The following is a 12732-nucleotide window of genomic DNA, read 5'->3' on the forward strand; positions in this document are numbered from 1 at the left end:
TGGTCGTTTCCGTCGTGTTTCGTATTTTCCCGCTAAATGTTGAGAAGGATTATTCAGAAAAATCTAAACCAGAGAGAATTGGGACCCGTTTGGTGGGCCCGCATTGGGTGGTTCGATTAAATTTGGATCGAGAAAGTTGGACCCATTTGGTGGGGCCACATGATGCATTTTGATTAAATTTGGACTCGTTTGGTGGGCCCGCATTGAACATTTGTTTAAAATCGAATCAACCGAGGGCCCACATTGTGGGGCCCGCGTTGTGGGGCCTCAGTGGGGCCTCTTGTGAGGCCTCTTATGAAGAGCAATGATGGTAGCTCTCCACTAAGACAACATGATGGGCCCTCCACTAAGAGCAATAATGATGGACTCTCCACTAAGAAACATGATGGGCCCTCCACTAAGAGCAATAATGATGGACTCTCCACTAAGAAACATGATGGGCCCTCCACTAAGAGCAATAATGATGGACTCTCCACTAAGAAACATGATGGGCCCTCCACTAAGAACAATAATGATGGATTCTCCACTAAGAAACATGATGGGCCCTCCACTAAGAACAATAATGATGGATTCTCCACTAAGAAACATGATGGGCCCTCCACTAAGAACAATAATGATGGATTCTCCACTAAGAGGGACAACATGATGAGCTCTCCACCAACATATCTCTCTCTCTCTCTTTCTCTCCCTATATATATCTCCCTTCCCATCCATAAGAAAGGGGAGGAAAAAAAAAGAAATTTATCTTCCATTATCTCTTTCTCTTCCATTATCTCTTCTAATCACTCCCTCCAATCCCTTTCCTCAATATATTCTTCCATCCCTCTCCCTAATATTCTTCTTCCATTATCTCTTCACTCCCTCAATCACTCCCTCTAAACACTCCAGAGAAAGCGAAAGACGGCGGAGCGGATCGGCGGCGGCAGGATTTTTTATATTTTTTGGATTGGGCGGAGATCTTCACCACAGGTAGGTGCATTGTTCTCAAAATATTTCTGTATTTTTCCGAATTTTTCTGATTTTTTCCGCAAATTGTGTTTTAAAAATGGAAAACTCTTCAAAAAACATCTTTTGACGAAGAAAAATTAAATTATATACCAAACAGATTCTAAAATTAATGAAATTTCGTGGGAAAATAATATGTTACTGATTCATTTTACCATGAATTTGTAAAGATTTTTGGAGTTTAGTTGGTATATTAGTTAATATTTTCTTTGAAACTTATCAGATTTTAGGAGAATTGTTACTAACATCAGATCATCATTAAAATTCATAAAATTTTTACAGTAGTCTTATCTTCTATATTACTTGTTACTGTAAAAGTTTCGTGTGATTTGGATCTGTTTTAATATGGGATGTAGTGTTAATTTATAATCTGGTCTGGAAATTGTAAAATCCGAAATTGGTAGTAAATAATTTCTAAAATTCATGAAAATCTCACTGCATGCTATTTTGATTCATATAGTATTTCTGTAGAAATTTCATAGAATTTAGAGTTATATTTCTACTAGTTTATGTGTTAATTGTGCAATCTGGACATTTAATGGTTTAATCAAGATTAAATATGAATTTAATGTAAAAATATGCAAAACTCATCCTGTAAGCTACATACATTTTCATCTTGCTGCTTTAGAAATTTAAAATCATTTCGAATTTATTTGCAACAATTTCACTTGTAAAACCGCTCATATGCTTAAAATTGATAAAATCCATGGAAAATTCGAAATTAATTGAAAATCATATAAAAATTCCTAAAGAACTTTAAAATTCTGTCACATGTTCACTCCTTAATCCATTGAAACAGAAATTTTAGGATCTTTAGATTTTCCTGGAAAAATGGCCCGTGCATCCATAATCGTATCCCAATTGCAACTTGATCTTTGACAATTTGAATATTTAAGTTATAGCATGTTGTTGGCTCCGAGGTTAGTGTCCACGGAAATCCTGAGATTCTGCCAGGCAATAAGATGCTATAACCTAAGTATTAAATTGCACAAGGAAAGAGCGCACGATTCCCTCCTTTGGATGCCATTCAAGGCCGAAATTGGTGAACCCTAGAACCATTGGTAATCCTTAAATGTCTAGAAACTGAAAATCTTCGAAATCTGAAACTCATTAACCTCGAGAACTTAAATCGATTTATCTTGTGTCTTTCGGAACCATTGGATTATGGTTTCCAATCTAAGAACCATTAGAGCCCAATTTAGGAACACTGGTGTCGTGCCGTGTCCTAGGTTTTAGGGAGTCCTAGAGTTAGGAGTCCAGCCTCATCACGGACGCTTGCTATGAATAGCAACCGTACCATAGGTCTAGTTACACTAGTCACCCGATCTTTCCCTAGGACAAGCCTAGTAAACTAGGATGTAGGCAAAACCTGCATTAGTCTAAGGGACAACTTGCATTCAGATAAGAATCATATAGCATCTTAGATGAAATCCTAAGATAATAAAATCCTCAACTTGAATTAAATAATTCCTCTTAAAACTGTTGAAACAGTCAAATCCGTCTAAGTCGGTGTCCTAGTTGAGTTAGGCATATGTAGCTTAGCTTAGGTGCACCGAACTACGTCGACTCTGATCCCAGTGAGGCTTGGGTACGTAGGCAGCTTGGATGTCTGACGGCATACCACCCGCGAGTCGGCACCACAACAAATTGTGGTGTTTTGTATATTAATTTTCTTGTAAATACTTAATCAAATCAGTTAGGGTTTTCCATGAAATTAGAATTCTAGGAGAACTTTCACTTAGAATGAATCCAGACAAATTAATAAATCAAGATACACATCTAGGATTCACATTGAAATTAGATTCTAGGATGCATGTCACTTAGTTCGCACATTAACATAGAGTTGAATGAGCCATTTAAAATAAATTTAAAAGAGTTAACTTTTGGAATCGAAGACCGATTATCGGGCAGGAATGGTGCATGTGGTGGATAACTCCCCATACCTTCCATTCTCGTAACCAGGTAGCGAGTCTAGATTTCTGGTTAATTACGGGTCCTAGATCCCACATCTAGGTGGCGACTCTGTCAATCTCTTTCGTGTGGAATTCGGATTGCCTTAGTGATCCCAAGTTCACAGGAAAGACGAATTCAAATCAACAAATAAAATGCACACGCCAATCGCGTGGGAACGAGAGACCAAGAGAGAGGCGCGGCGGCTCGCGCCCCACGCCCCTCTCGCGGGATCATGTCCCACACCAGCCGACGAAAGTAGGGAAACTTTCCCCAACTTGGGAGGGACCCTATCGAGTGAAGGAAGTTATCCGGCCAGGAAGCTACAAGCTAGAGACACTGGAGGAGCACCTATTACCCCACGCATGGAACTCCAAAAACCTCAGGAAATATTATCAGTAGTCGAATTATCCGGCGTGAAAAGGTGATCTTGTAAATTTGTATATTTGTTGTTATGAATAAATAATCTTCTTGCAAATTCAGTGTCACTTTTATATCTGAAAACCCAGTTCACAAAACTTGGGTACTCACTGGAAACCCAGTTCACAAAACTTGGGTACTCGCTGGAAACCCAGTTCTTAAACTTGGGTACTCACTGGAAACCCAGTTCACAAAACTTGGGTACTCACTGGAAACCCAGTTCACAAAACTTGGGTACTCACTGGAAACCCAGTTCACAAAACTTGGGTACTCACTGGAAACCCAGTTCACAAAACTTGGGTACTTACTGGAAACCCTGTTCACAAAACTTGGGTACTTGGTCACAATTCGACTACCAACAGCCTCATTCCCAGGTTATCAAAATTAAAAAGACAAAGTCAAGCAAATCACTCGGTTAAGAAGTATCAGAGACAGACAAATGTGATTTCATTGATCAGAATATGTGGGGCCTCGAGGGCCATTACAAAATTCACTTTAAAAATGCTGGTAAGAGCTGTAGGGTCTCAAGGACCATTACAAAAAGAGGTCAAAACAAAAAAATAAAAAATAAAAAAAATTCTAAGCATCTGGAAGAGAGGTGATGTCAGCAGGAGCATCAGCAGGAGTATCTGGCTCCTCATCAGTAATCTTCGGCCTGGCAGGGAGAGTCATGTTCTGCATCAATAAGTTTGGATTGCAGGCCTGGAGCTCCTGGAGGCAGTCATAGTATCCAAGACTATAAGCCTCACTCGACAGGCTGAAAAGTTCAGCCTCCTTTGCCTCTGTGGCCTCTTTCACTGCCTTCTCCTGCCTCTCAGTAGCTCTTCCTCTTTGAGCCTCCATGGCTTCAGCAGCCTTGGCCAGTTTCCTCTTCTCTGCGGCCAGATCCTCTTTCAACAACCTCCTCTCCTCCTCTATTCGCCCGATGCTCGTTTGAAGCTCCTGCACCTCAGCGGCCAACTTTCCGTTCACCTCTTCAGATGCAGTAATGGCTTGGGAGAACTTCTTACTCTTCTCCTTGAGGTCATTATAGTAGAGCAAGATCTGAAGAAAGAAACAGGCATCAGTATGGTGAAAAGAAGAAATGGGCAGAAAGTTAGCAAATGGATCACCACTTCCTTACCTGGTAAGCTGAGGATAGCACAGCCTCCTCTCCTGTAGCTGGCGGCTTGTAAAGGATCTGTTGCTTGTCCTTCCGCAGCAAACACTTGCTCATGAGCTCTGCTGCTACTCGGCTCTCGCCTAGGGCAGTGTCATCCTTTAGAACGGCCCAATTGGGTCGAAAGACGTGCTCACTAATCCCCGTAGGAGGACGAGCCCCAGAACCGGCTCCGGTAGAAGCACCACCGGACTTAGAAGAGCCACCGCCCTAAGCAAAGGGGCCTATTAGCTTCACCGTAGTCTTGGGCCTCTGGGATGGGGGAGGAGTGCCCTGTGACGGGGCCGGACTCCCCAGTACAGTCGCCTTTCTCTTCTGGCGCTCCTGCTGCGCCTGTTGAGCACCTTCTTGTGCCCGCGGGTGAGCTCCCTGCCTGATTTTCTCGACGGTTGATTGTTTCTTCATCTCTGCAAGACAAATGAGCAGCCAACGGTCAGAAGCAAGTATATAAAAAATAAACAGATTGCATAGACAAGTCTAGCTACATACGTTCTGGAGTCGCGGCACTCACGCCCAGCCCGACCAGAATCGCCTCTTCAGAAAACTCCTTACAACGGATGAGGCCGGATTGCTCGATCTCCTTCCGCATCAAGGCGAATGTTATCCTGTCCTCACCTTCGAGGAGCGGCTTTCGACTCAGTTTTGAGGTATCTGGAGTGTCCCACACTAGAGGGACGGACCAGGGCTCACTGGCCTCCTGATCCACAACATAGAAGAATCTATTCTTCCACGAGTGAATCGACGAAGGAATGCCAGTGATTATCTTCTGTTCAGGGCGTTGGCTAATGTAGATCCAGCCCCCTTCTTTATGCTTCTTCAGGTGTGCACAAGCACGGAACAGTGACAAAGTCACGCTCCTCTCTAACCGACCGTGGACGAGGTATAAAAACCCAACTAATAATCTCCATGAGTTCGGAGCTACCTGGGCCGGGGCTAGTCCGTAGTATCGTAGCACCGCTGAGAAAAAGGGGTGCAACGGAAATCGGAGTCCTGCCCTCAGTGACTCCTCATAAATACAGAGGTCCTGGCTCTCGTTGCAGGCTCTGTCTCCCTCTATAGCTGCCCTCAGTTCAAATCTCGGGGGCACACAGTATTTATCCCTGATATCCCCCAGCATAGACCTGGTGAGGTAGTTCTCCTCGACTAGAGCTCGCAAGTTGTATTTTGGATCGGCATCCATCCGCGCTCTAGCGATCACCTCCACCGCCCGGCCAGGAAGGAATGTTGTGGACGCTTCAGCAACGTCGCTCTCAACACTCCCTTCTGCTCGCGGGAGACTGCCAGTCAAGGGTGGAGTGGCATTCAGATCTAAGAACACTTCATCCCTATCCCCTCCGTCGTCACTATCTACAAGGTCTATCCTATCAGACGCCCTAGCCACTACAGGCTCCTGAGGCATCCTAAACTCCGAACTACTGCTAGTGGAGGACCCCGTACCGGACTCGGAATTGGAAGTACTACCAGACATAGTAAAAGGAAGGGCTGAGAGGAATACCGGTGAGTGGAGCTCGTAAAGATCTTGGAACGCGACTGCGAGCTACGGGCTGCGAACTGCGATCTGCGATCTGTGGACTGCGAGCTGCGAACTGAGAAGTGGAAACTCCCAGAGCAAGAAGAGGAAAAAGATGAAAAGTAAAAAGTAAAAAGTGAAGGGGGGTAAACCTCCTTATATAGTTTTTAAGAGGCGGTGGGGCAATAAATGCGATGCACGCATCTTGAGGTCATCCGGATTGCGCCACGTGTCCCCTATTTATGACGGACACATTCTCCCACCATCAATACGATCAAGCACGCGCGTAAACATTCACGTCCCAAGAATGGATCTCCGCACTCCGCACTCCGCACTCCGCACTCCGCACTCCGCATTCAGTCCGGAAAAAACCGTACTGGATATAACGCGTTCTCACAAAACGACAAAAATCAGTCCGGTCCGCACCGAACTGGCCGCAAGACGACAAAACTCAGTCCGGAAAAAACCGTACTGGATATAACGCGTTCTCACAAAACGACAAAAATCAGTCCGGTCCGCACCGAACTGGCCGCAAGACGACAAAACTCAGTCCGGAAAAAACCGTACTGGATATAACGCGTTCTCACAAAACGACAAAAATCAGTCCGGTCCGCACCGAACTGGCCGCAAGACGACAAAACTCAGTCCGGAAAAAACCGTACTGGATATAACGCGTTCTCACAAGACGACAAAACTCAGTCCGGAAAAAACCGTACTGGATATTGTGGACCCCGATCCGAGAGGGGCGGGGGGACGTGCCCCCACGCGAGTCTCGGGATCATCCACGTAAAGGAGAGCCCCACCAAGGAACTCTCGAAAGAGTGCCCCTCACAGCATGAGCGGCGATGTGAAGTGAGATACCTCTCGATTCGGGGACTAGCCCGGATTCAAGACGCACCTTGAGCAAAGAAAGAGTCACCATCCAAGGAAGTGGGCCCTGGATCCCATGCTGTGCTCTGTCGCAACAGATAACCAGAGATATAAAATAGGGTTCGTGCCTGATGACGAATGGGGAAGGGATTAGGCGCCCCCAATTCGCCCAAGTGCTAGCACCTGGTCTCTTATGCCATTTATTATTAATTTTGAAGAGTTTTGGGAGAAAATCATGCGAAATGGGAACAAATATCCCCGAGATAACGTCTAGCTAATCATGCATGTCTCGGAGATGAATAAGAAGCACACACAAAAAGAAATGAAAGATATGTCGCCTAAGAATAGCTAGATTATGTGTGACATGCCTAATTGGTGTCTAAGTTCTGGTGGGCAAACACATGCATGCTACAGCTAAAGGTATAGGATCTGTACATGAAAGTAAGAAAACACAGCAACACACACAACACAACACGACTCCACACGCGACTCGACACTAACTCGGACCAGGATGGCCATCCATCCTAGCTGCACTACGTATCCCGGCCTCGGGAAGAATCAGAGTCAACGTAGTTCGGCGACCTATGCTAAACTATAATGCCTAACCCTCTAGGACCGCTATCCTAGACTCGATTAACTAGACCTGACTAGTTTTTAAAGCTTCTTGCGATTGCTTAAGTTCAAGTGGATTGTAATTTTTAGGACTCCCTGTATGCCCTAACTAATGCCAGTGAACCCTATACCCTAGGTGTGACTAGGCTGTGTGTCCTAAGGAAAACCGTGGGCTATCTAAGCGCGTTCTAGTCTAGCCATCGGCTCGACTAAGTGTCTAACCGACCACGACCTGAGGCCTCCTAACTCTAGGGACACTCACACGACCGGACATGACAAAGCAACACAATCAGGACAGACTCCCCACTCTACGACACCCCCAAACGCCTAGGACTGACTCCTAACTCTATGGGAGGATCTTTTGAAAATTGTTGATAAAGTTATTTTGAAGAATTTTTGTAGTTTTGGAAGGTTTTGAAGTTGTGAAAGTTATGAAGTTGTGGGAAATATTTGCAAAATGGTGACTGCACTCAGGGTGCCAGCAGCACGCCTGAGCTGCCTACGTACCCCTCAGCTAGGGATCAAGCCATCCGTAGTTCGGACCTGACTACTCCTAATGACTCGAGATTTTTGAGATTTTTGATTTTTAGTTGCTTTTGAAGTGTTTTTTGAATTTTTGACACAAGAGGACAAAATCCTATCACCATAAGGGTAGGATAGACTCCTGATGTCCCGCAAAGGTTGGACAGCATCCTATGCTTTGCGGGGGAATTGGACAGAATCACGACTCTGCAAGGGTTGGACAGCATCCTATACATTGCAGGAGCGGATGAAAATCACATGACTTGATGAGGGGATGGACAGAATCCTAACCCCTATGATGATAGGACAGACCCCTAAAAGACTGAAGGACTGACTCCTATGCTGAAGACTGACTCTGAAAGATGGAAGGACGGAATCCTAAATTTTATGAAGGGATATGACAGAATCCTAAACTCTACAGGGGTAGGACAGACACCTAAACCCTAGGATGGTAAAACCGACTCCTAAACTCTCTAGGACTGACTCTAAAGAGGAAGAAATCCCTTAACCTGCGAAGACTCTAAGGCAGGAAGGGAAGGGGTTGGCTCAAGATACGTTCCGTCATAGCCTAATCGACGGAAACTTCTTGGAATCAGCTAAATTCTAAGACTCGAAGAAAGAAACGGAACACTCTGGGGGATAATGCTAGAAGCCGGGTAAATCTTAAAGAATGATTAATGCCTCGGCATAGGGCAATAGGAATCAGAGTTATAGATGAAGGTCAAAGAGATCCTAAGACAAGGAGATGCCAATGCAAGGATTAAATGAAGAATATTTTACCTATCCTGACTGTTTAGTTACCTGAGGGATGCTCTAATCAGTTATAACATTTCCATCACTCCACTGAGCATTTGCCAAATAATTGGAAAAGATCAATTAAGTGCCAATGCAACAAGTCAGTTCATGCAAATTTCAGTATCATGGCAGTTGCTATTTTTGATACCACAGTTATCACATGCACCTTTGAATTCATATCATTAAGCGACCATAAGGCTGCGCTATGGACCTAATCAGGGTACCAGCCCCTTTGAAATCACTTTCTCAGGAGACAGTTACCCAAAAGCCTAGTAATTCTACACAATCTTTCAGGTACACGAATATGCAATTTGTACAACAGATAAGCCAATGCTAACCTATAAGGGAATAAGGACGTGATAAAATAGATGAAATTGCAGGAGTAATGTTAAATCTAAACGAAGAAAACTAGCATTATAACTCCATACAAAACCTTTTTCAAAGGCTGGCCTTATCACAAAATCCATTTCTAAGAATATTCACTCATCCTTATCTAATCTCTCTCATGGCATATTTATTAGAACCAAAACCAAAGCAAGCAAGCCAAACCAATCATCACAGGTGCAATGCAATATTAGAAAGACAAAAAGAATAAAATAAATAAATAAATAAACATAAAAATAAATAAATGGATGAGATATTTGAAATACCTGAGCGAAGAGCAGATGGCGGACAACGAAATGGGGAGATAAGGCCTCGGTGGATGAGACGGGGTTGATCGGAGAATGTCCGGGAAGTGGGGCTCGAGCTCCCCTGAGCGAAGAGCAGATGGCGGACAACGAAATGGGGAGATAGGGCCTCGGTGGATGAGACGGGGTTGATCAGAGAGTGTCCGGAAAGTGGGGCTCGAGCTCCCCTGAGCGAAGAGCAGATGGCGGACAACGAAAAGGGGAGATAAGGCCTTGGTGGATGAGACGGGGTTGATCAGAGAGTGTCCGGAAAGTGGGGCTCGAGCTCCCCTGAGCGAAGAATGTTTTTTTTTTTTTTATATTAATATATATATATATATATATTTATATATATATAAAAACAAAAGAAAACCGACGAGCCTCTCCTCTCCCTCTCTCTCTCTCTCTTTCTCTCTCTGCTGCCGTGACCTCCCCCTTTTTTTTTTTTTTTTGGGGGGGGTGGAGGAGTTGCAGAGGAGGCGGCTTGTGGTGGTGGAGGGTGGAGAAGGTGGAGATGGAGGAGAAAATGGGGGTGGTGGCCGACGGTGGTGGGGGAGAGAATGGCGGTAATGGAGGGGTTTGAAGGTGGGTTCTCGAAGTGGGTTTTGATTTTCGGAGGTGGGGAAATGGGTTTCGGGTTTCGGGTTTGAGGAGGGTGAAGGTGGAGGACGGTGGGGGGGTTTTCGAAGGGTTGGGTGGCGGTGGAGCTAGAGGTGGAGGACGGTGGTGGATTTTGGGTTTTTTTTTTTTCTTTTTGAAATGGGTTTCGGTTTTGTTGGGGTATAGAGGAAGGGGTTTTGGGTTTTGGGTTTGGAGGGAGGTGAGGGTGGAGACGGGAGGGATTTTCGAAGGGTCGGATGGCGGTGGAGCTGGAGGTGGAGGATGGTGGAGGTGGGTTTTGAAGAAAACAGCAGAGGTGGTGGTGGGTGGGGTTCGGTGGTGGCGGTTTGTTGCAGAGAATGGGTTTGCGGTTTGGGGTGGTTTGTGGTGGTGGTGATGTTGCAGAGGTGGTTCCGGTGGGAAGGTGGTGGCTGTGGAGGAGGTGGTGGTTGTGGGGGAGGCTCGGCCGGAGGTGGAAGAAGGTGGTGGTCTCGGTGGTTTCGACGGAAAATGAAAAATGGGTTTTGAGGGGAAGTGGCCAAGGATGGGTGGCTGTGGAAGGAGCTTGGCCGGAGGAGTGGGGTTGAGCTTGCCGGATTCCGGCAAGCTTACCGGAGAAGGTGGAGATAGGTGGTTAGGGGTGGATTGGAGACGGAGATGACAGAAAAATGGGTTTGATGTGGTGGTTCGGTCGGACTCCGGAGGCTTGCCGGAGAAGGTGGGTTTGGTGGATGTGGGTTTGCAGGTTTTAAAAAAAAAATGATGGTGGGTATTGGCTGGCTGAGAGGGTAGTGGTGATGGCTCGTGGTGGTTGGCAGAGGGTGGGAGAGGAGGTGAAAGGGGTTGCTGCTGGTGTTGGCAGAGAAGGTTGAGGGTGGTGGTGGTACCAGGCTAGGAAGAGGAGGAAGATGGGAGGTTGTAGGCTTGCCGGATTCCGGCAAACTCGCCGGAGAAGAAGGTGGCGGCTGTGGTGGGTTTGGGCAGGAGTTTTGCCGGATTTCGGCCGGAGGAAGAGGGAGGTGGTGGTGGTAGAAAGGAGGAGGAAGATGGAGGGGTTGATGGTGGTTTTTTTGGATGTCTTTCTTTTCCTTCTCTGTATATTTTCAAACGAGAATGGGCTTCTCCTCCCTTCTCTTTTTTTTTTTTGCTTTTTTTTATAACTAGGTTAGTGACCTAGCTCTAATCCTCACCACCCATCTCCTTTGATGGCCTAGATCACTTCTCTTGGGGCAAAAATTTGAAACCCTAAACATGCCTTCCATCATGGCCCTACACTTGTCCATCTTTTGATCTTAGGGTCCTTGCTCATTGCTTGTAGGGGAAGCAATGAGCACACCCAAGAATACCCTTAAAGATGGGTTGATTTCCCTTTTGCCCAAACCCCTATTTTGGAGAATGACATGCTTGCCCCCCCCCTTTTTGCTCTAGACAGCCCCATCTAGTGTATTTCAGCTACTCTATCTTTACAGGGGGGGACTCGGGTAGAAACAGGGGGCGGAATAAAAATCTTTACCATTTTTTTTTCTTTTTTTTTTTATTTGCCTATGGTAAGCCAGTATTGGCACACCCGTGCCCTGCTAATTCATACTCCCTTTTATATTTCTTTAAGCTACGCCCGGCTCGAGCTCGAGACACGGGTTGGGATGCGACCTGGGTTGATTCATGAAATTTAGGTTAATATTTTCAACTGCCAATCGGATTAGGCTCAGATTAATTCCATTCATTTTCCACCTGACCACGGGATTTCATTCGAATACACGGCTTTAGAGCCCTGTCAAAATGGGGTGTCTACAGATGCCCCTCTTTGGCAGAGGGCGCTTGTCGCGCGAATGCTAAAGCCGAACAGACAACACATTTTGACTGGCCCAAGATTTCAAACGGAAGGGACAAGATGGATCGACGAGACAGATTCTCATCGAGAGGGAATGATAAGATGAATTGACGAGACAGATTCTCGAAAAGAAAACTGAGATGGACTCTCCAGAGGGAGTGAGACAGACTCTCACAAATTGCAGAATGGAATGATTAGACAGCATCTAATAAAGCCACTCAGGGATTTGGAGGCTGTAAGGCGGAATGATTAGACAGCATCATGATCAAACCTAAATTGGGATCTGGGAAGACAGCATCTTGACAGATCAACATAGCGGAATGATTAGACAGCATCATGATCAAACCTGAATTTGGATCTGAGAAAACAGCATCTTGACAGATCGATAAGGCGGAATGATTAGATAGCATCATGATCACACCAAGATTGGGATCTGGGAAGACGGCATCTTGACAGATCAACCGGGCGGAATGATTAGACAGCATCATGATCAAACCTGAATTAGGATCTGAGAAAACAGCATCTTGACAGATCGATAAGGCGGAATGATTAGACAGCATCATGATCAAACCTGAATTAGGATCTGAGAAGACAGCATCTTGACAGATGAAGAGAGCGGAATGATTAGACAGCATCATGATCAAACCTGAATTTGGATCTGAGAAGACAGCATCTTGACAGATCAACACAGCGGAATGATTAGACAGCATCATGATCAAACCTGAATTAGGACCTGAGAAGACGGCATCTTGACAGATGAAGAAAGCGGAATGATTAGACAGCATCATGA

The 12732-nt window shown here is 45.4% G+C and overlaps 1 protein-coding gene across 1 annotated transcript in view; it reads left to right on the forward strand.

The window, feature by feature from the left end:
* LOC143852328 (uncharacterized) overlaps positions 1-10625 on the forward strand; it is a 35075-nt gene extending 24450 nt beyond the window's left edge. Inside the window, exon 3 of the mRNA XM_077361715.1 lies at positions 10517-10625. Within this exon, the coding sequence (XP_077217830.1) occupies positions 10517-10625 (109 nt within the window). The remainder of the gene's footprint in view (positions 1-10516) is intronic.
* The last annotated feature ends 2107 nt before the right edge of the window (positions 10626-12732 follow it).

The sequence above is a fragment of the Tasmannia lanceolata genome, unplaced genomic scaffold (assembly GCF_043159265.1).
Source record: "Tasmannia lanceolata isolate RefF3 unplaced genomic scaffold, GAP_Taslan_0.1 ptg000019l, whole genome shotgun sequence".
In the NCBI taxonomy this organism is placed as follows: Eukaryota; Viridiplantae; Streptophyta; class Magnoliopsida; order Canellales; family Winteraceae; genus Tasmannia; species Tasmannia lanceolata.